Consider the following 21,278-nt stretch of genomic DNA (forward strand, 5'->3'; position numbering starts at 1 on the left):
TAATCCAATTATAATAACGATGTTGTGTGACGTTACCACGTGTCAGCTTACTAACACATCTGCCTTTTACATGACATTAAACATTAAACTTTACTAATACAATTATTACCAAAATGTTATTTGTCATAATCACACCAATACTGACTTGTTCATATTGATAAGGATTGTATATACTGATAACTCAACTAATTTTGTGAATATATTCATGTTAGCTGTCTGTCAGATATAAAACTATACTAACACTTATACCTTCAAAATAAAACAATCCAAATAGAAGGCAGTGTTTTATATAACCTGTCCAAGTATGTAAATGGAAGTGGACAAAACATTTATTGTTGGCCATGTGCCAAAACCCATCACATTTTGCTGCATTTGTTCCTTGTACAAAAATTAAAATCTTAGAGAATAAAAATGTGACCACTAGAGAACAAAATTATGGTAACATAATTTATGTAGTTTCGTTTCTGATTGCTTTCAGTTTGGTCAGTTCATTTTAATAATCACAATAATAATAAGCTATACACATTGGTACTAATGACAATGGAGACAGTCTCGTGTAGAGGAATTGGACTGATGGGTTTGTCAGCTTACTGGAGTGTAAATGACACTTTTGTCAGTCAAGTGTCCTCACTCTTTTTACTATTGTACTGAAACAAAGCCAAATAAATAAATCCTGCTACAACAAGGACACTCAAGTGTTTTGGATGCATAAGACTCCAAACCAGACCCAGTCGACATCAGATCTTTTCCCCATGTATGGCAGCATCATTTCTGATCTGCAGTTCCTGTTACTTTCCTTTCTGGCAATAGCTGACAAAGTCTGACGAAAAAACAGCCCGCTCTTGAGAATGAGTGTGCTACGTACCGGTTCCAAGACGTACTTCACATAAGAGACCGACAGAATTTTGTTTATTTTTTTTATTTTCTATAAAAGAGATGAGTTTATTCAATGATCATAACAGACTGAATCAGAGACCTCGATAGACCACTCACATACCAAACGATAATCGAGGAAAATGTTTCAACAAAACCCCCAAAACAGAACAAATGTAACACAAAATAAAATACCTGAATAAAGCAAACTCTGGGCTGAGCTGCGGGGTCAGCACATTCTCTGTAGAACTCATGGCACATTATGTCCAACAGTTATTTGTGAAAAGGAAAAATGTTAAAAAGGAATGACATTATTTTTTAACCCTTTCAAAACCAGTCTAATAATAAAACTTCTATATTCATATATGGTGGACTTCATAGAAATTAAAAAGGTGACTTAAACACAGAAACAAGTTCTCCTGAAGTACTGTTTATCCGTTTATTCTCATCAATAGAATGCTTATCTACATTGGGAACATGCCTCCCTGCACCACACACTTTTTAAAAAATTAACAAAAAAACAAAACACACAGTCACACAGCCATCCAAATTTACAGTCACACTCACAGACCAGTTTCAAACGCTAGTGTGGCAACGCTGAAACGTATCTACCAAAAATCTGCTGATTGAACAAAACGAGAAAGTAGTTGTCGTCAGGTGTATACACTCATAGAAGTCCAGCTAAAACTAAATTTAAAACCCGAATATTGACAACGGGTAAAATAAAAAACGCTGTCTTTTCCTTTTTTTTATTTATTTATTTATTTTTTACACAAACTCTTTCAAAAATCTCCCTCCCCCATTCAAATATTACACCCCCAGTCCGGACTTGCCCCTTTCTAAACCCCCTCGAAGTGTAATATAAGCCAACGAGAATTGCAATACAATACAGGCACTGGAGAAAAACACCATAAGAGACAAGTGAAGAGGACGAGATGCATTCGGATGTCGACCCATCCTCGGTCCAAACAATGTCTCCAAGAACAGAATTATAACTCACATCCACTATTATCGAACAAGAACAAATATATAAATCAAAACAGTTTTTTCAGCGTTTTCCGCTTCTTAACTTTCGTAATCGTTTTGTCTTTTTATTTTGTATGGTCGACAGTGTGCCCTCAGTGAATTGCAAGACCATTTGATGCAAAAACTAACTGGCAGGGCCTTCCAGTCCCTTTAGCTATTTTTACTAACCTGATTCAAGTAACAGCTACAGAAAAGGTGTTAAGTGTTTGTCTTATTCCCCCAATTGTCCCCTTCCTGCCTCGAGCAATCAGCCGGTTGACATTTGATCTAAACCTTTAAAGGAAGACTGAACGCACACAGAGGGGGGGACAGCAAGGGGCTCCCTCCTCTTCTCATGTCTTCACTGATCCAGTAGTGTGACTGCTGTGAACAGGCCAATGATATGAACGTTTCCAACATTATGTCTTAAGTGTAATACAAATAATGGTGCGATGCTTGTAGTGAATTCACATTCCAAATAAAGCTCAGAAACGGCCGGACCTTTCCCTTCTGCTAACAAGTTCCTGTTGTAGCTTTAAATGAAAATTACAAGGCAGGATGAAAACTTCAACTGATTCTGTCTTTGATAAATACTTGCTGGAACTATGATAATGCATATATTCAAGGGGCAGGGCGGAGAGGAGAAGGGTGAAGCGTCACTAGCTACCTACCATGTTTTAGGACGAGTAATTTAGCATAAAAGATAATGGGTCGTTTGGCATAGACATAGGTGGCGGAGTGTGTTGGTGTGAAGATTCAAAGATCTAAAGAGGAAAAAGAGAAAGATCCAAAATAAACAGTTATTGTAGTATAAGAAAATACTTCTTTACAGTAGATACTAGATGATGAAAAAAGATCTGCACTGCTCCTACTCCTGGTTGTAAATGTTATTATTTTTCCGTGTGTGCAGGCCACAGAACATAATGGTCTGTTCAGGAAAGAGGTGTAAGGCAAACTATACCTTCTCTGCTGAGAAATATACATGATTTACAGTATGGAAGTTGACACCCCCCCCCCCCCCCCAACCATTTCATGTTTCACTTACAACAATCAAAACAAAACAGAACAAAAAAAGACCAATCTTCTTCACCACCTCAGACATCTGGCAGCTTCAAAACGACTCTGCGCTGTCTGTCAGTACATTATCAGAGCATTTTCATACATACTGGGATGTCTTTACTCTCGCAATTTGTTGTTGCGCCCACGCACACTGTAAGAAGCAAGCGTGACAAAGGCAACTGTGCCAACAGGGGTCCTCTTTCTCCCGTTACGAGATATCAGGCGGGCAATGCCAAATTCCCAGGAAATGACATCCAAAACAATGAGACTATCCCCATGTGTTGTGTGTGTTCAGTCCACAGGGGCAAGAGTGCCCGTCCAACGTTTGTACCCAGTCTCTGAGGGCCTGTCACATCTACATACAGTCCGTGTCCCTCTGGTGCGTGGTCGCCAAATCTCCTTTTAGACGAAGTTTACATCATCCAAGCTTTTTTCTTTTTTTTTCTTTTTTGTTTGCAGTCATGCTTCAGTAACTCCTCTCCTCAAAACAGATTTTCCTCAAAGATAGCCATTAAGTCACTTTGGAAATTCATGTCAATAGTTGCTGCCATCTGGAGAGAGAAAAGAACAACTAAGCATTTCCTTTACATTCATTTACATCATCAACTTCTAGAAAATTGCTCCTACATCTACAAATGTAAATACAATTATAATCTGCTTCTGCTTTTCAAATGACTCTTAATGTATGGTGCACACCTTTGACAATACACTATAATTTCTATTCCATGGAATTAGCATCATCATTAAAGTCCATAATAGGGATGCAGCGATTACCAGATTTCACTATTAACCACGCTTTAAAACGTCATGGTTAATTAATCGTAAAGGCTCTGCTACACCGCGTGTTTCTGTTTCACGGAACGAAACTGTTGCAACTTGCACAAAATGAAAAGAAAGTTACAGGAGCAGTGCAACAGTTTAAGTGTCGTGCTCATCAGAGGCTACTGCACACTGGCTAAATTATGGCAGAAGGACCAAGAAGAAGTCGGCAGTGTGGGAGCATTTCGGGTAAACCAAGTCTGACCAGGGGATTACTCAAGATGACGGATCACCTGTTCAAAAGCATGCCGTTAAAAGGTTCCCGCTAAAGGAGCGAATAACTACATTAAACTTGATGCAGCACCTGCGTGATCACCACCCGGCTTTGCCCGCCCAAGTAAAGGTAGGCCTAATACATTATATTAAATAACGTAGCAAGTTGGTATGGAATTAAATATAAATGTGTCACTTACAATCGATGCCGTAGCAGTGAGAGTCGAGCTTTCAGTGCAACGTAAACAAACAAAGCAGGTGTAACCTTTCAGACCCACCGCAACGATGGCCCCGCTGCGCTATGAGGCACATTATGGCACACAATCGCTTGCCAGGGTGGTTTGTTGCTGCATCGAGCAACGTGCGCCGCATGGCGAGCTCGCGCGCATGTCACGGTCAAAGCAGTTGAACTTCCACGCAATTCAAATCGCTTCTTTTCTGAAAGGGCCTTTGTGGAAGACGGAACGTAGTCCTCTCAAGACCTTCAGTCACTGAACCTTTAACGTTATATCCTGTTGTCTTCTCCTGTCTGTGTTGAGAAAATCTTGCGAGGTGTAAAACACTAAAGCTGATGATACACGGAGCAACTTTTAGAGAAATGGTGCTGGGCAATGTTGCCATCAATGGTAATGAGTAAAGATTACTACCGTTATCCCTATCCCCACCACCCCACCACTCCGCCACCCTCCCCACACCGCCGCAATCCATTCAAAACACAGTTGGACTTGCCACCAGCAACATTGCCCAGCAACATTGCCCAGCAACATTGCTCAAAAAGTTGCCCCGTGTATCATCAGCTACATAACAGGAGCTTCTAGACTTCCAGGACTATAGGCTACCAATTAACTGCAATTCAGTTAACACTGCACTCAATTTCTTTCTATCATTTTCACTAAAACATATGTATGGATGAGAGTTTTATTCCCCTCCTTTTATTAACAATTTCCCCAGGGGGATAAAATTTAATATTCCTCTTATATTAATAATACTTATAATACGTATTATAGAAATATAATTGTTAATGTATTTAAATATTAAAAATCAACTTAAGTCATTACTAGTGTTGTGAAATTAATTAATGCATAATAATCATGAAACCGTGATTCGTTCTCTTACAATAATCGTACCAACAAAATCTGTAATCGTTGCATCCCTAGTCCATAAAACTAAAGAGTGCTAAAACACTTCATCTCACCGCTTCTCGCCTCCTCCTCTCCTGCTCTCGGCGTCGTGCCAGCTCCCTCTGTTGGTCTAGTGGGTTCTGTGTGGCGGGCTGAGGTGGGGTGGGGGGTTGAGGCGGTGGCTGCTGCTGAATAGCAGCTGGCTGGGGCTCCTGCTGCTGCTGCTGTTGTTGCTGCTGTTGTTGTTGCGAAGGAGCTTGGATGTGCTGCTGCTCCAGACGCCTGCGTGGCTCCTCGTGCACCCTTCTGCTTGGCTCCATGACATCCTCTTCATCTCGTCCTCTGGAAAACATTCAGGCCAATAATTCACACCAGGTAAAATCAAATATGTTGCTACATTCCTGTTCACAGCTGCACAAGCAATATCCTTACAGCTACATCTGGTGCCATCTTAGATGTCTGAACTAAATATAGAATGATATGGCCAGAAAAATAAGTTTGATTATATTATTTTCTAGTTTATATGTTGACATCTGAAACAAACCCTCCAGCAGTCCTTTTTACACTTGAATCTCAGTAACGGTTGTATTCTACAATATGGCCACTAGAGGGCATAATACATCACTATTTTCCAGGGTTTCCCCGTTTCTATTTATCATCAGGTTATCTCTGCCAGGTGTATAAGTCAGTGGAGACTAAATGGTGTGAAATGACATGCAAAAAGCAAAAAATCTGTTGTGATAACACGCAAAATGACCCAAGATATAGGCGTGTTATTCATACAACATTTGGTGATACCAGGCCTGGCAAAGATCTGCACTCTCCCGAGGGCACTCTTCTAGTTGTCTTCAATTTATGACTGGGTCTGTTCAAATGTTGAAGCCTTTACATTGTTGAAGCTCTATCAACAATACAATTTCTGACTTCTTTTGGCACTTGAGGCTCTTTGAGGCTATGCTCAATCTGTAATTACATTAACTGAACATAGGAGCAACAAAGTCTTATCAACCTCACCACTTAGTCACTCATGATGGTGATGTCCTGTCAGCGACAGGACTCTCAGATGAGTTGTTTTACATTTTCAAAACGACACTAAGTCTAGCCCCTCTTGTTTGAAAATGGCTCTTTATGTCATGGATTTCTGTAAATCTATATCCTGGTCAACTTTCTTCATTATAATTCTCTCACATTTACTTTTGTGGAGATAGGTATAGTATCTCACAAAAGTGAGTACACCCCACACATATTTGTAAATATTTGATATTTAAGGACACCAGTGGCAACCTGTGAAGCTCTGGTGAACTCCATGCCACAGAGGTTTAAGGCAGTGCTAGAAAATAATGGTGACCACACAAAAAATATTGACACTTTGGGCCCAATTTGGACATTTTCACTTAGGGGTGTACTCTCTTTTGTTGCCAGCAGTTTAGACATTAATGACTGTGTGATGTATTATTTTGAGGGGACAGTAAATTTACACTGTTATACCAGCTGTACACTCACTACTTTACATTGTAGCAAAGTGTCATTTCTTTATTGTTGTCACATGAAAAGATATAATCAAATATTTACAAAAGTGTGAGGGGTGTACTCACTTTTGTGAGATATTTCCTCAAAACACTATAGTCCCTTGTAAAATAAACATTGCAGCCTTCTATATAGTTTGTCGCCAGTCTTTTTCTAGAACCATACCGTAGTTTGTCCTGCTCTCTGCGTAGTCTGTCTTTTTCCGCCTGCTCGGCTTGGGCTTTCAGGGCTTTTTCCCTCTCCTCCTTCTCCCGGGCAGCACGACGGAACTGCTCAAAACTGTCACTCGATGACTTCACTGCAGATAAAGGCGTAGATGTGGACTTTTGTGCCAGGCTGGCCCATGAGCCCATGTTCTTCAGTTTCACATCCTGAGAAAACATAGACAAAAACGGGAAGGAGAGCCCCATTAATTATTAATTATGCAAGGAGGTGTATGAGAAGGTAATTTAAAAAAGTGATTACACCCACCTGTACCTTTTTGGGGGCAACGGGTGCCTTAGACTCCTGCTTGAACTTATCCTTGTCTTGCAGAGAGGGGGGCAGCCCAATGGGCTCAGAGGAGCGGATGACAGGCCGCGAACTGTCCATGGACTTCACATCTGCTCAACACAAGTTGACACACACTCTCATATTATTATTCTTCCGATGCATTTTAACGACAGAAAGCCAGAGGAAAAACAACATGTCTTGGTACTCACTCTGTTGGCCTGGTTGAGGAGGCTTGTTATCAGGATGTTTGTGATGGTCTGGTCTCATTGCAGGGTTAAATGGCTCTCCTCTCATCACTGGTGATGGAGGAAGCTTCTCCTCCTTTAACCCACCTTGACTCACAGGGGCCCTCTGCTGCATGACAAGCAAATGGAGTAAAAGGTCGGGCACAGGCATGTAGAGACATAAAGTTGGCAGTGCAATAACCATCCCACAATAAAAACTGTGTCCAACCTGTGCAGGTTTCTCACCTTTTTGGGTTGCATGTTGTGAGGTGGAGACTGGTGAGACACAGGTGGGTACTGGGGAAGTTGTGGGGAATGCATCATAAGAGGGGATGGGTTGTCCCTCATGTGACCTGTATACAGAGGACACAAAACATAATTAATTTGTACTGCGACAGTTACAAACTGAAGTGAATCTCATCTTCTCAGACTTACCTGTGTTGTAAGGGTCTCCCTTGGTCGGGCGAGGGGAGGGCTGCTCCTGCTGGATGATCTGCTGTGCTTTGTTATTGGGCATGGATACCTTGTGTTGTGATGCTTGGGACTGACCAGCTAGTCCAGGACCCTGCTGGTAGTTCAGTTGCTGCTGTTGTGGCTGCTGAGTGTGCAGCATGTGGCGGGCCGGGTGTAGAGGAACCTGTTGGGGTGGGGCCTGATGTAATGGGGCTGGCTGAGCCTGAACAGGGAGCTGGGGAGGAGGCAGCGTGGTCTGAGAGGATAGTTGAGATTGTATCTGGACAGACTGCAGGAGAGATGTCGGCCCTGGTTGTTGTTGCAGCTGCTGCTGCTGGCGAGCCTGTGCCTGAAGCGACTGCATGGATTGCTGGGGCTGACGGGATTGCTGGAACTGCTGCATGTATAATTGTACGTTCATAGGCGTTGTAGACCCTGGCTCTTCATCATCCTCCAGCAGCATCTGGGGAGGCTGGGAAGACAGCAAGCCCTGGGGTGTGAGTGTTGGAGGGGACATGGGCCGCTGGTGCAGGGGCTGAGGAGGGTGGAGGATCTGAGAAGAGAGCTGGTGCGGTGGTGGTGGTGCTGACTGGGGTTGCAGCTGCTGCTGCTGCTGCTGCTGCTGCTGTTGCTGTTGTTGTTGTTGTTGTTGCTGCTGCTGCTGCTGCTGCTGCTGCTGCTGTTGTTGTTGCTGCTGCTGTTGTTGCTGCTGCTGTTGTTGCTGCGGCAGGGTTGGCTGTTGCTGAGGAGGTGCTGGTTGCTGATGAGGGGGTTTTGGATGAAGTGGCGCTGCCTTGTGACTGGGTCGAGAAGGCTGCTGAGGCATGGAACTGTGCAAGGCTATGATTGCACAGTTCCAGCAAAGGAAGAAGAAACAAAACATATTAATACAATTGTTTGGTCACAAAACTATCTTCCTCTGCGATGGTGATGCATGTTGTCGTTTACTTAAAAAAAAAATAAAACAGTTCAATTAGTAAATTTTTAACCTGCATTTTACAGTTATTTTGTGGGAACAGGAGTTTATGCAAATGCACTTGAATGTGTAAATTTGAGTATAAACTACTCAATGGTGAGTGAAAAGAAAAAAGGATGGGCCTGCTTATCCTAATAAAGGTTTAATGATGTATGTAATAAATGTTAAGTTTATTCCAGAAATGACTTGGGACTTGAGATTTATGGAAACTGTATGTTAATTTTAGTTTCAATGACAATCAAAGTGCACTGTAAATAAAACAACAATAATCCCATTTCTAGGGTAGGGTTAGGTCAGTTTCTGGCTTTGCCAGTCCGGTTTACAAGCTTAAACCGGTTTGATTTTATGCAAACCGGCTGAACTGGCATTTGTCATAATGAGACCTTCAGGCTAAATAAAAAGACAAAAGAAGGAGTTCTCAGCAGTAGGGACAGAGCTCAACGCATCATACTCTGAAAAACACGCCCCTTGATACCACAATATGCAACCAAGGACTGAAATGCTAACAAAAGCACTTGGCATAATAGGAAATGTGGGTATCTACAATGCTCTCAGCATTGTCTGCAGCATATAGCAGATCATGCATCATAGGTGTGCAGAAGCAGTGAAAGTTAATAAACAATGACCCCATTATTTTCCTCTTTCAGTATAACTAACATAACCCTGTGCCTGACAAACATCATGTCACTCACGCTCATCAGCCTCTATTAGCCAAACAAAAGTTGTAATGTTTTTGCTATTTATGTAGACATAGCGTATGCCAATATTGACAACTACAAGAGGACAGGTTGACTTTGTAGGAGTAAGTATTCTCAGAGGGACCAGAGTTACACCAGCAGAAACAATGAAAATTGAAGTAGTCATTGATGTTGGACCTGTCAAGAATGTAGCAGCCTGCATACAACCTTACCTGGAGATGGGAGGATGGGATGCTGGTTGAGGAAGGGGTGGGTCTCAGGGGAAACTGGCCCAGCAGAATGAGTGTTGAGGTGTGGAGGTACAGGTGAGGAGGAGTTGCCTGTGTGGTGGGACAGGTGCATGAGGGGCTGGCCGAAAGGCGCCATGGAATCAAAACTATTCTCCAGTAACTGGGAAGACTCCAGAGCGGCTACAGGTGGAGCAAGGAAGCCTGCAGGAGATGGCTGATGCTGCTGCTGCTTCATCTGACTGCTGGACTGAAGGCCTGCTGCTTGGGAATGAAGCCCAGTCTGAGCAGGGCCACCCTGAATGTGAGGGTGCATCTTCTTGCCCTCCTTCACAGACTGGCCCTTCTTCTTCTGCTGCTTTATAATTCCTGGAGGGAAAAAAGTGATTAAATAAATGAAATAATGAAATAAATATTAGACACTTCATTTTGTGTTTTTGATTATGGGCATTTGAATGGTTAAATTTGCAGTAAGTCACCTGTCGCCTCAGCTTCACTATCTGTGCTGGAGCCACTGCTCTCTGAAGAGGAGCCAGTCTTTTTGGAGGTAGCCATGGACTCCACAGGCTTCTCAACTGCAAAACAACAACTATGTGTTCATGCATTTCCAGAATAAAGCATCAATGTGAAATGACTTGCTTACTACACTCAGGTGAGTGACCAGTTTCCCCTTGTTGGTTTCCTAAAGTGGTTTACCTGGAACCTTTTTCTTCTTGCGGAGGCAGGAAGACACATATCTTTCCAGCTCGCGTAGAGTGGAAGGCTTTAGCGTCTCAAAGTCAATTTCGATCTCATCAGGGTTTGAGTTTTTGAGTGAAGGCTCTCTGGACTGGATGATATGCACTACACGGCCGAGCTTATCACCAGGTAGCTTGTTGATGTCCAAGCTCAGCTGTCTCTTCTCTTCGTATGTCATTGGTTTGCATTTTTCCACTGTAGCTGATGAGCCAGCTGCCCCCATGTCGTCTTCAAGGCTGGGAACTGGCTGCAGGTTGGAGGGATGACTGCTTTTCATCCCTTCCTTTTTACTAGAAAGGCAAAACACAAATGTGTAATTTACCCACATGTAAATACTGACTAGCTTTTATTTATACAGTAACTTTTTCAAACACAGTTCAAAGTGCTTTACAACAGACATATTTGACAATTACAGGTAAGACGTAACAAAGATTACCTTTCGATCATGGGACACGCTGTATTGCAAACAATCCCCCTTTTAGGGATTATATTTCTTTACAAGATAAACAACTATGTAAAACATGTTCTCTTATAACCAAGCCTTCAGAATTTACTCTCAACCATGGCCACAGTTACACAGTGAAAGCAAGAAGGGGGATATAAAATTGAGTTAGGGTAATACTGAACTGTGTAATTCCAAGCTGATGGCTAAGGAAACATCTAATATCAAGAAATTTCTCTAATCGACTGCCTGACATGGAGAAGGTGTAATATCCACCTGGGTTTCTTCTTGGAAACAACCTCTTTGTTGTTATTGTTACTGGTCTTGGTCTTCTTAGATAGCTGCGGAACGGGTGTAGCCTCCTGGATCTCATCTACAAGGCCAGGCACGCCTCCTTTCTTCTTATGCTTTTCTTTCTTCTTCTCCTTCTTTTCCTTCTCTTTTCTCTTTGGTTTGCTGGCTTGTGGTTGGGACAGGGCAGCCAGCTGCTCATGGACAGCCTTCAGCTGTATAAAGAGAAGAAAGCAGTTCTCAACAAAGTGTAACAGGGGAAGGACAACAAATTTGCAGCCACCTTGAATCTTCTCTGGTCACTGACCTGTTCTTGGAGCTCTGCCAACCTCTGGGCTCTCTCTTCTTCAGAGTCATCTGTGGAAGACTCAGACTCAGAGGATGAGTCACTGGAGCTGTCTGAAGATGAGGGGACATGGGCCAAAGGAGGCTGGGGCTTAACAGGGGCTGGATGATGAAGTGTAGGAGCTGGAGCAGAAACCAGGGGCTTGCTCTCAGGTTCATCTGGCATCTTAGCAAAGCGCATCTCAAACACATCCTATAAAATGAAAAGAAACAAAACAAGCTCAACAAAAAACGTGTATGTTTGTAGGAACAGACTCAAAAACCACAACAAACATTCAGACTGAAATCTGTCGGATGTGACAGACTGGGCATGTGAATCCATGGACAAATAGAACAAACCTCTGGGTTAAGATGAAAAATATAGTTGAACTGAAATGCTGTTAAAACACTGTCAGCCTATTTAAGAAACTCACTTTCTAATTATATTCTGCAGCTGCTCCACGATCCTGCTCACTCAGAAATATTATTTCCATATTATAGGAACTACGTTCCATCAGTGTGACCCATCACATCATGAGAAATAGAGATAATTATTCATTGATCCTGTGTCTCTAAAGCTTTATACAGATTTTTACTGTATATAGTATTAAGATTACACATTGTGCACACAAGACAGCTGTCTACAGTTTTACTAACATTTGTATTACGCATAGAGTCCTGGTGTTATTTAAAAAAGGACATGATAAGGTTTATTCTGAGCTGACAGTGACTTGATGCCGTGTAATATATGAATGTGAGGGAAAAAAAACACAGTTCAAAGTAAAGACTGGCAGCTCATAAAAGCAGCAAACTAACTTTTGATTCTGACATACATGAAACCTTCATTAACTAATGAGCATCCATACGCACTCATCAATGACAAAATGAAACAGCCTGTCTGGTGCTGTAAGAGGGAGGAGACAGAGAGAGAAACTCAGGGTTTGTTGAAGAAAACCTGCCAGCACGCAGGTTAGGTTTACAGAATTACCTTACTTTCAAATACATATTGTTAAATCTCCATGTTTATAGTCAAAAATATGAACCTGTTAAATTGGGTTACTATATATTGCCTAAAACATAATGTGGTGTAACTACAAAACATGGACTCCAAACATTATGATAATGACTGTTATACCATAAACAGTTTCAAATACCCAATAATAATAATATAATGTTGTGATACACTCCATCCATAATAGCAGGGAACATATTTAAATATAATAATGGCTGATATCATGGTTGATTTCTAAAAGTTTGTTTGCATGTCAGACTATATTTACCTGTAGCTTGCGTGCCATAGCTACCACCTCATGGTCTGGTGGATTATATTTGTAGCAGTTGGAAAACATTAATCGTACATCAGCAGCAAACTCCTGGGGTTCCCGGTATTGCCGGTTCTCCAGCTTGGCCTATTAAAACACAATGGGTGTATTAATCACTTGCCATGCCACAAATCCCCCCTCTTCAAAATCTAATGGTACCATTGATATACTATGCTGACTTCAACACACCTTAATGGTGCTGAGGTCCATTGGATGTTTGATGATATCATGATAATCATGTAGTCCCAGTGCATCCACATCAACAGGTTTGTAGAATGGCCAGGCATAAGCAGCGTGCTTCTTGGACAGCATATCCCTAACCAGACTTGCACAGTATCCCAGCTGATCCTGTGGTTTGGGGCTATGACCTCCACTTGGTCCGCTCAGTCCCATCCCCATGCCTATGTGATGTTGGGAGTCTGGGGCATCCTTCTTCATTAGTTTCATAGGCCGGGCACTCTCTCGCCTGGGTAGTGTCTTCCCAGATTTGGACTCTGCTGGTGAAGACTCACTCAGTTGGTCGTTTGCTGTGGGCGTTGTAGTGTCTGCTTTCCTTTTCTGGCTCTTTCTTTGCTAGATAGAAGTGAATATAAGGGAAGCACAGAAATGGGGCAAAGGGGCAAGGAAATAAGTGATTAAAAAGAGATGCCAAAACTTAACCACACCTCTCTAATGATCCAAGCATGACCCACTAGAGCTGCAGCTAATGATGATTTCATTATTCAAAGCTGCTATAGATTATTTCAACGATTCATCGATGCGTCGTTTAAGAAGTACTTTTGCTTGCCGGCATCGCCCCTCCCGGTAACGGGATCAGCTGTGCACGTTTATAGGTTATTGGTATGATATTTATATTGCAAACATCAGAACCACCACCGGACAGCTGCTTTACAAACACAAACATCACCCGAGTGCTATACAAGTTATACTAAAGGCTCGTGCAGACTACACGACTTTCAGCGTTGGCCAAACACTACACAACTTGCCGTCTTGTGATGGGAGTCTTGAAGCCGTTACGGCGTTCACACTACACTGTGCTATGTTACTGATCGGTGACAGGGGGTTACACACTAAACGAGCTGACAGCGGCTCTGTCACCAGACGCAGGTCTCCAAACCACGTTTTGTCAAGAAAACACAAGTGAAATGTGAAATGCCAAATGAGCGATCCTGAACACATAACAGCTGCTGTTTGTTATTATAAAGATAGCAGTTATAAAGACAAAGAATATGGGTGAAAGGATGGATTAGCACACGCAGGTAGCAGAGATTGTCTGAGCTACAGAGAGAGCTGGAGGTGAGTTAAAAAGGTGCAACTCTCCGACACCCAGTTAACTCTTGTCTGTGACGTTACAACCCAAACTCACGGCCCAACCAGGAGAACATCAAACGCACGTGTGTACTTACAGCTGAGGATTGCGGCTTAGTTTGGCTAGCCTTCATCTCAACAATCAATCATGATTTCAGTTAAATGCTAAAGTTGCTGTTACTGTTACCTTGTCTGGGGTCGGCTGGCAGAACACCGGGTGCTTTCTGATCAGGTGCCGCCGTGCTGTTGCCGAGGTCACATAAGTTTCGTTTTACGGTGGACTGACAGTAACATTACAGAACTGTTGTTTTTTTTTTTTAGCCTGAAATAATCCCATACTTTGGACACTTTCTTCTTTGTCCCTCGCTATTTTCTCTCTCTTCCTCCACTATGCAAATAGCGCCATCATAATCATGTCGTGTTCACAGCGTAAGCGCGATGTGTGACAGTAATAAATGTATCGTGCGAAACAGCGTCCTGTATAGTTATATGGATTAATCGATTTAATCGATGAATCGTTTCAGCCCTAATGCCCACCTGCCCAAGCATATTTCCCAGTGTCAATCACACTCACTTTGGTCATAGTTATAGGGTTCTGCAGCATTGGGGCAGTGCTCTGGATGGATGCTGGGGGAAGGGAGGTTTGAGCAGGAGGAGGCACAGAAGTCATGATGGGAACTTGAGCGCAGTCTGACTGGCCCAGGGAGTAGGGAGCTCCAAGCTGTGGCGCGTGGCTGGATAACGTTGGGGGCACATGGGACGGCAGGGCCTGCATCAAAGGCTGGGGAGGTAGTGAAGGTGGGCCCTGCACTGGTCCTCTGGTCTGCGGTGCTGCTGAGAGGTTTGACAGACCACGTGTTTGAGGAGTCGTGGATGAAGAATCAATGATGGCCCCTGGTTTCAAGTTCAGACCTTGATGAGAGAACAAGACTTTGATAAATATCCAGTCTCACAGAGGCCAGCTCAAAAAACATACGATGACTCAATGACAGTGCAAGATAGTGTGAAGGGGTAAATCACTTACCTCCATCTCTCCGACCCCGGCCCCGGCCCTTGCCTGTCATGACAACAATCTCAGTTTCTTCTTGAGGCATTTCTGTGACCTTTTGGAGGAAAGCCTTCTCTAGCGCCTCAGCCATTAAGACTATGTCATCTCCAGGCTGCAGGGGGGGACAAACACTCTTAGCAAAAGTGGAGGCATATCGGAATCTTATGCACTTTAAGGTAACAATGGCTCCAGTGTAAAACTATGGTACCTTATTGTATATGTAACAGTTGGTAAACATCGTGTTGAAGTCTTGGATACATTCTTGGGCATTCCAGTAGTAACTGTTCTCAAGCCTTTTCTTGATTGTTCCCATGTCCATAGGATTTTTGATTATTGTGTAGTAGTCCTGAAAAGGTTGCATACGAATATGTCAACAATACAAGAAAGGAACTCACTGTTTTTCAACAACATGACATCCTCTACATCATGAATTTTATAATTAACTTTTTTTTCTTGTGCACATGTGCCAACCGAGACTAAACAGCACAAAATAATTTTCAAAGCACGTCAGTAACTGGTTTTTCACACTCTCTCTCTAGCATTCATTGTGTTTCAATTAGCATTCAATACTCTCTGGTCCAAAAGGAGGTGTTTCAATGTGCACACTGACAAATAAAAAACACTCAACTCTTGAAACATACTCTTTCTGAATGAGCTCCGATATTGCAAATAATTCTGTTTGTAAAAATACAATTAGGGAGAGGGGCGACTTAGTTGGTTTTCAGACAAAATTAAATAGAATCATAACAGCTAATGTCTAATGTGCCGGGAAAGTTTTGAGGTATGTGGCATTATCCATGCAGAGACGAAGTACTCACAGGCAGGTTAAGTTTGATCGCATCCACTGGTGCATGAAAGGGCCAGGCAAACTGGTGCTTCCACAGGGCCTTCACCACCATCTTGAGCAGGTACTGCAGCTGATTGGTCTGGCGCTTCGGCCTGTCAGGATTGATGTACTCTGGGGGTGGGGGGTTGCCCATTGATTGGGCCTGCCCCTGGCTGCTGCTACTGCTGCTGCCCGACATTTGCGCTGCATCCATGCCGTCCCCCATTCTAACAGGGTTGGGCGTGGGCTCTGGCCCCGGAGCAGGAGCTGGAGCTGGAGCAGGGGCAGGGGCAGGGGTAGTGGTGTTGGCAGGACACCAGTTCAGTCTTGGCCCCGGCACAGACTCCACTGACAGAGCACCGCTGATCCCATTGCACTCCTCGCTGGATTCTCTGGAGAGAGGAAAATGGCATACTGTCATTAGCATGTCTATAAACATAGTCTTCAATAAAATGTAACTTTATTTTGTCATTAACAACATTTTATTGGTATCATTTAAAAAAAATTGCATATGCAATTAGACCTCTACACTAGATCACTACACAACACTATTACAGCCAGGACATGCGTACCAGGTAACGTTAATCGACTTGCACACGGACATTCAGTTTACTTTCAAGTTTGCCTTTATATCATGTTGTTGTAATGTTAGCTACAGGACACAGGAGGACAGAAGACAGGACAGTGTTAAGTATTGCTATCTGGAGCTGGTGTGCTGGCTCTGGGAAACCATCTCATCCTCACTGTAGGTTAGCTACGCAGCAGCAACTGTAGACGGTTTGCTAACCCACAATCTAGCTAACATTAGTTACATTACTTGCAGTATCATTGTTTGCTCGATATCATGGTATTTTATTTCGCCAGAATCACATACCCCACTTAACCAGCGTTTTATTATAGAAGGTAATGTTTTTGATTTTCACTGGAACAGCTATTGAACTTTCCACCCAGCTGTATTTGATGGACAGCAGAACGGTATAAAGTTTGAATATGAGTAAAAACTCATGTTAATCCAGCTCCCCTGACAGACCAGAGCCCTGCTTCATTGATAGTTAGGGGTTAAAACAAATGTACAGATTCAGGGAAGCTGGTTTACTTTACTTTACTCCCACATTGGTTTGAAAGATAAAATCCCATAATCTGCCAAAACTCTCATGGTGCTTTCAGTCACCTTTACTGTCAAGCAGTTTAAAAAAAACAAACAAAAAACACACTCACTTGACAAATCTACATCTGTACAATCTACGTTTAATGGTATGATTTAATGTTTCCCTGTTTACATATTAGTCATGGTCATGACAATGGATATGCTTTATTTTGCATTAATTACTAAACTTAGGCACACATGACATGTAGAAACTCACAGTTATCCATGCTGTAGCCATGGAAAATAAATAATTTCTGATGTACTTCATCCTTATTTCTGATTAATTTAATTAAGATTGTACTTTACATTTGTAAATCAGTGGACAAGTATATAAAACTGCAGATTAACCATAGTGACAGTAATTCTGCTTTGTGCTATGTTACTAAATCTTACTGGTGTTTTACCAGTGGAGTTAATTTCTGTAACTTCCAGGGGAGGAAGTCTGAAGAGGTTAAAACTCTAGCAACACTTGTAGTACGCTGAACAACTTTACTGTCAGACCATAAACTTGTTCTGTATACTACAAGTGTTGCTGGAATTTTGACCTCTTCAAAAACAATCTGACATTCACACCCACTTCATGCAGCAAATAGCCAGGTGTGCAGAGGTGAGAAAGTAAACAGGGTTTGAACTTCTCTTTTAAGCTCTCCTTTTTCCATTCTTACATACATTTACAGCTAAGTCTGGTTCGTTTCATGTGCAACACTATGAATGCCTTTCAGGCAAGACGGTCTATCATCTTCGTGTGTTTCTATGATGGCTGGCTTTTCAGCCCACCTTTAAGTGCTGTTCAGAGCAGCTATAAACACTTTTTCCTTGTGACGTTGTCAGAACTAATTCTTTTCAAGCATTCCCCTTGACATGAGTGAGATTATACACTCTCAGTGACCTGATACAGAAAATAATTTAGCTGACAGAGTGCTCACCTCTTCTGTTTTTTCCTGGCAAAGAATCCAAGGATCCAATGCACAGTGAGAGAAACTGTTCCAGATCAAGTGCAATCATCGCAGCTCTAGGTATAACACTACAAATTTGAAATTCCTCAAGTAAAGGCCACATATAATTTCTTTCACTGAACAAATTCACACAAGATACACTCTTTTTACGTTACAGAGCCCCCAATTCCTAAAACTTCCTCTCAACTTGCTGATGCACATTTTAATTAATGTGTGTCCTACTGGGTGATAGAACAAGAAACTGGACTTGTTGTTTAGGTTTGGGGCTGTAGCATGTGTGTGTGTGGTTTATTAGATCTTTGTCTTCACACTCTCTCTCAGGACCAGAGTGTGTTTAGGGATGTGGGAGGACAGGGTTGGAGGGTGTGGGGGAGCTAGCGACATCTGGCAGCTGGGGGACTTTGTGTTCCACTATGCAGAGTCCTACATAATGTCCTCTCCCAGGCAGTCAGGGACATCAGATTCAAGATAAACACAAAGGCTGTTAAGACAAGAAGGCCAAATCAAAGCGACAATATTCAGGAAAAGAGGCACTGATCATAAGGTTGTGTATTCAAACCTCCATTAGAAACAAGTTAGTCTTCCAGTCTCAAACACTGAAATGCACCCCCCACAACAGGGTGTTAAAGATAAAACACACAAACACACACCCCACTGTATATATCTGTGACTAATCTCTTTCTTGATGAGTCACTTTCTGAGAAGAGGGAAGCAGTTTGCACACCACATGATCCCTGCCTTGGCCTCCCTGAGGCACTCAAACGCAGTGGAGAATCTGACTAACTGACCAATATGGTGAGTGACAACACATGAAAAGAAACAGTACCAGTCAAACACAGATGGTACTTTCGTGGCTGGAAGCACAAAAGATCAAAATACACAAGCACAGAACTTGTCTAGGCCCAAGGCACAACACAGAAAACCTTTAAAGCTGGGCAACATTAATGAAATAATTGTTTAATATATCAAAGCTATATATATATTGCATACTGTAAAAATTCAATTAATAGCAGAGTCCCAAATAGCTGCCTACCTCCTTTACTGGCCTGGTGTGGGAACACATTTTGACAAATAAACGCCTGCCTTTATTAAACTCCAAAGTTCTTTGGATGTATAAAACCTCTTAAACCCCGCGGGGTCGCCCGCTTTAGCTGCTTCTAAGCTGCTTAGATCGTTAACACAAATATTACTTTTTAAACGTATGATCAATATGTCAATATGGACATGCTGAATATCGTTAGATTCTCCACAATACCACTGTTAAGTTAATTTAACTGAAACAACAAGACCCAAAGTCTAATTCTTTTAGATTTACCGGTATAACCTGCATGGCTATAAGAGAGGAAAAGGGGAAAAAAGTGCTGACTCGTGTTAATTTTGAAGCACTCATTAATTTTGCTGTGTCTGTTCCTTGATTATTTATATTCCTTTAGTCTGTAAGGGTCCACCGATCAAAACAGCTTTTCAGAAAAATGTGGACGCCTCTCCCAAATAAAGGCAGGGTCAATTCAGTGATTTTATCAAATAAAAGCCCGGGCTATTATACAAAGTTTTACGGTACTTACTTTCAGCCTTAAAAGCAATTCGATCAGCTGCTCATGTTAGACCACTCAAGTATGCTACGGTGATTCATAGGTGAACAGTGTGTTGACTGGGCTATGAACTAATGAACTAGTTTTGGGTGCCATGGAAATTACAATAAAATGTATTGAAATGTTGCAGGTCCTCTTTTCACCCATCTGGTATTAGGAGTCACCACAAGCTGTTAAGGGAAAAAGTTACCTGAGCAGAATCAATACCTCTCAAACATCAACACGTCCACATAATTAAGCAACAGAATAGGTCATTTGTCAATGACTACAAAAACTAAAATATTCTGCTTCAATCCATATTTGTTTGCATTTAGTAGGGCTGCTCAACTATGACAAAAATCAAAATCACGATTATGCTGGTCAATATTAAGACCACAATTATTTAACATGATTATTAATTGACTTAGGAAAAATCATGCATTTGTTGAACTTTTAAAATTGAATGTGTATATGCAATACATGCATTGAGATAAAATCCCAAATAGCCCATGAAATAAGAAATACTAATTAAACATTAACTAAAAAGCATCTCAGAGGCGAGAAGATGACAGGAAGGCAGTGTTTCTCCAGGTTGACTGCTTTGGGGGGGTGGATGGGCCGCTGAAGGGGCTTCGTGTGTGCAGAGTGGAGCTGAGCAGGTGACAGTTGACGACACCTCTTCAATGTTGCCATGTTTTGTGTTGTTTTACTGTTTATTTTAAAGGTTAGCTAACATGGCGTTAGCATATTGCGATATAGCATACGGCTTATCGCAACAGCCCTACCTGAAGGTAACGATATAGGTATATAACGTTACGTGTGAAAAAGTCATGGTCAAACTACAAAAATGAGTTTGCTTGGCAATGTTGTTGACTAGCAGCCAGCAGCTAGCTTGCACTGACCACAAAGCTGCTGTTAGCGGCTCGCTGTGCAGGAGGGGAGGGACAGGAGCCAAACCAAGAGGCATGATATAGTTTAGTGATCACTATGAGTTGCGGAAAACGAATTTCAGTTAACTGTTTAATATCTTTCTTGAAAGTGAATAATGGAGAATCATTTTGTTAACTTAAAAAAAAAAAAATCTTAAAGAACTGAATTGAAAGATCTCCGCGAGTGCTTTTTCCTTTAGTGGTGACTCGTAAACCCCCTCCAAATAGACGACAGTAAAAGTAGAAAACGAGAAAGTAGTCGGCTTAAACAAGTCACTAAACTACATTTAAGAGTCTAAAGAAGCAAAGAGAGGAAAAGAGAGGCTGCACATTCAGCCGATCACACGACTACATCTGGTAATAAGCTGCAGTCAGTAAAATTAGCTGATCCACTGCTGTGCCACAAAGGCGTTAAATTGATATGATGGAACGCAATGATATAAAGTACATAAAAATGTACAGAGTAGAGTTAAAGGATATCAGAATATGAAACAAATGGAAAGCCAAGTTCGGTAATAAACTTGAAACAGTGACTAACAAGTCTGAGACCTCAGCTGATGTTGCGGGGCTGTTAAAATAATGCATAGGCTAGGTACATGCAGGCACATGAGGATAAAAAGAGGCTTGACCTTCTCTTTCTTTCGGTGTTACTTGTGTGTTTGGTTGAAATTTGGCATGAAATTTGAATT

General features: G+C 42.0%; 1 protein-coding gene across 5 annotated transcripts in view; it reads right to left on the reverse strand.

Moving 5' to 3' along the window:
- Nucleotides 1–903: 903 nt before the first annotated feature.
- brd4 (bromodomain containing 4) overlaps nucleotides 904–21,278 on the reverse strand; it is a 39,872-nt gene continuing 19,497 nt past the window's right edge. For 3 of the 5 annotated variants that reach the window (XM_038709918.1, XM_038709922.1, XM_038709921.1), the window contains 18 exons: nucleotides 15,979–16,378; nucleotides 15,369–15,506; nucleotides 15,137–15,272; nucleotides 14,687–15,024; nucleotides 12,994–13,377; nucleotides 12,763–12,891; nucleotides 11,466–11,696; nucleotides 11,144–11,373; nucleotides 10,384–10,715; nucleotides 10,167–10,262; nucleotides 9,673–10,056; nucleotides 7,769–8,626; nucleotides 7,580–7,686; nucleotides 7,319–7,463; nucleotides 7,089–7,219; nucleotides 6,783–6,988; nucleotides 5,165–5,432; nucleotides 904–3,488 (listed from right to left, as the gene is read on the reverse strand). In XM_038709918.1, the coding sequence (XP_038565846.1) occupies nucleotides 3,420–3,488; nucleotides 5,165–5,432; nucleotides 6,783–6,988; nucleotides 7,089–7,219; nucleotides 7,319–7,463; nucleotides 7,580–7,686; nucleotides 7,769–8,626; nucleotides 9,673–10,056; nucleotides 10,167–10,262; nucleotides 10,384–10,715; nucleotides 11,144–11,373; nucleotides 11,466–11,696; nucleotides 12,763–12,891; nucleotides 12,994–13,377; nucleotides 14,687–15,024; nucleotides 15,137–15,272; nucleotides 15,369–15,506; nucleotides 15,979–16,212 (4,416 nt within the window). In that variant the 5' untranslated portion in view covers nucleotides 16,213–16,378 and the 3' untranslated portion in view covers nucleotides 904–3,419. The remainder of the gene's footprint in view (nucleotides 3,489–5,164; nucleotides 5,433–6,782; nucleotides 6,989–7,088; nucleotides 7,220–7,318; nucleotides 7,464–7,579; nucleotides 7,687–7,768; nucleotides 8,627–9,672; nucleotides 10,057–10,166; nucleotides 10,263–10,383; nucleotides 10,716–11,143; nucleotides 11,374–11,465; nucleotides 11,697–12,762; nucleotides 12,892–12,993; nucleotides 13,378–14,686; nucleotides 15,025–15,136; nucleotides 15,273–15,368; nucleotides 15,507–15,978; nucleotides 16,379–21,278) is intronic. The other 2 variants (XM_038709919.1, XM_038709920.1) reach the window with 2 other exon arrangements.

Source organism: Micropterus salmoides, unplaced genomic scaffold (genome assembly GCF_014851395.1).
Source record: "Micropterus salmoides isolate LMB-PRFRI ecotype aquatic unplaced genomic scaffold, ASM1485139v1 Ms_hic_scaffold_10, whole genome shotgun sequence".
NCBI lineage: Eukaryota > Metazoa > Chordata > Actinopteri > Centrarchiformes > Centrarchidae > Micropterus > Micropterus salmoides.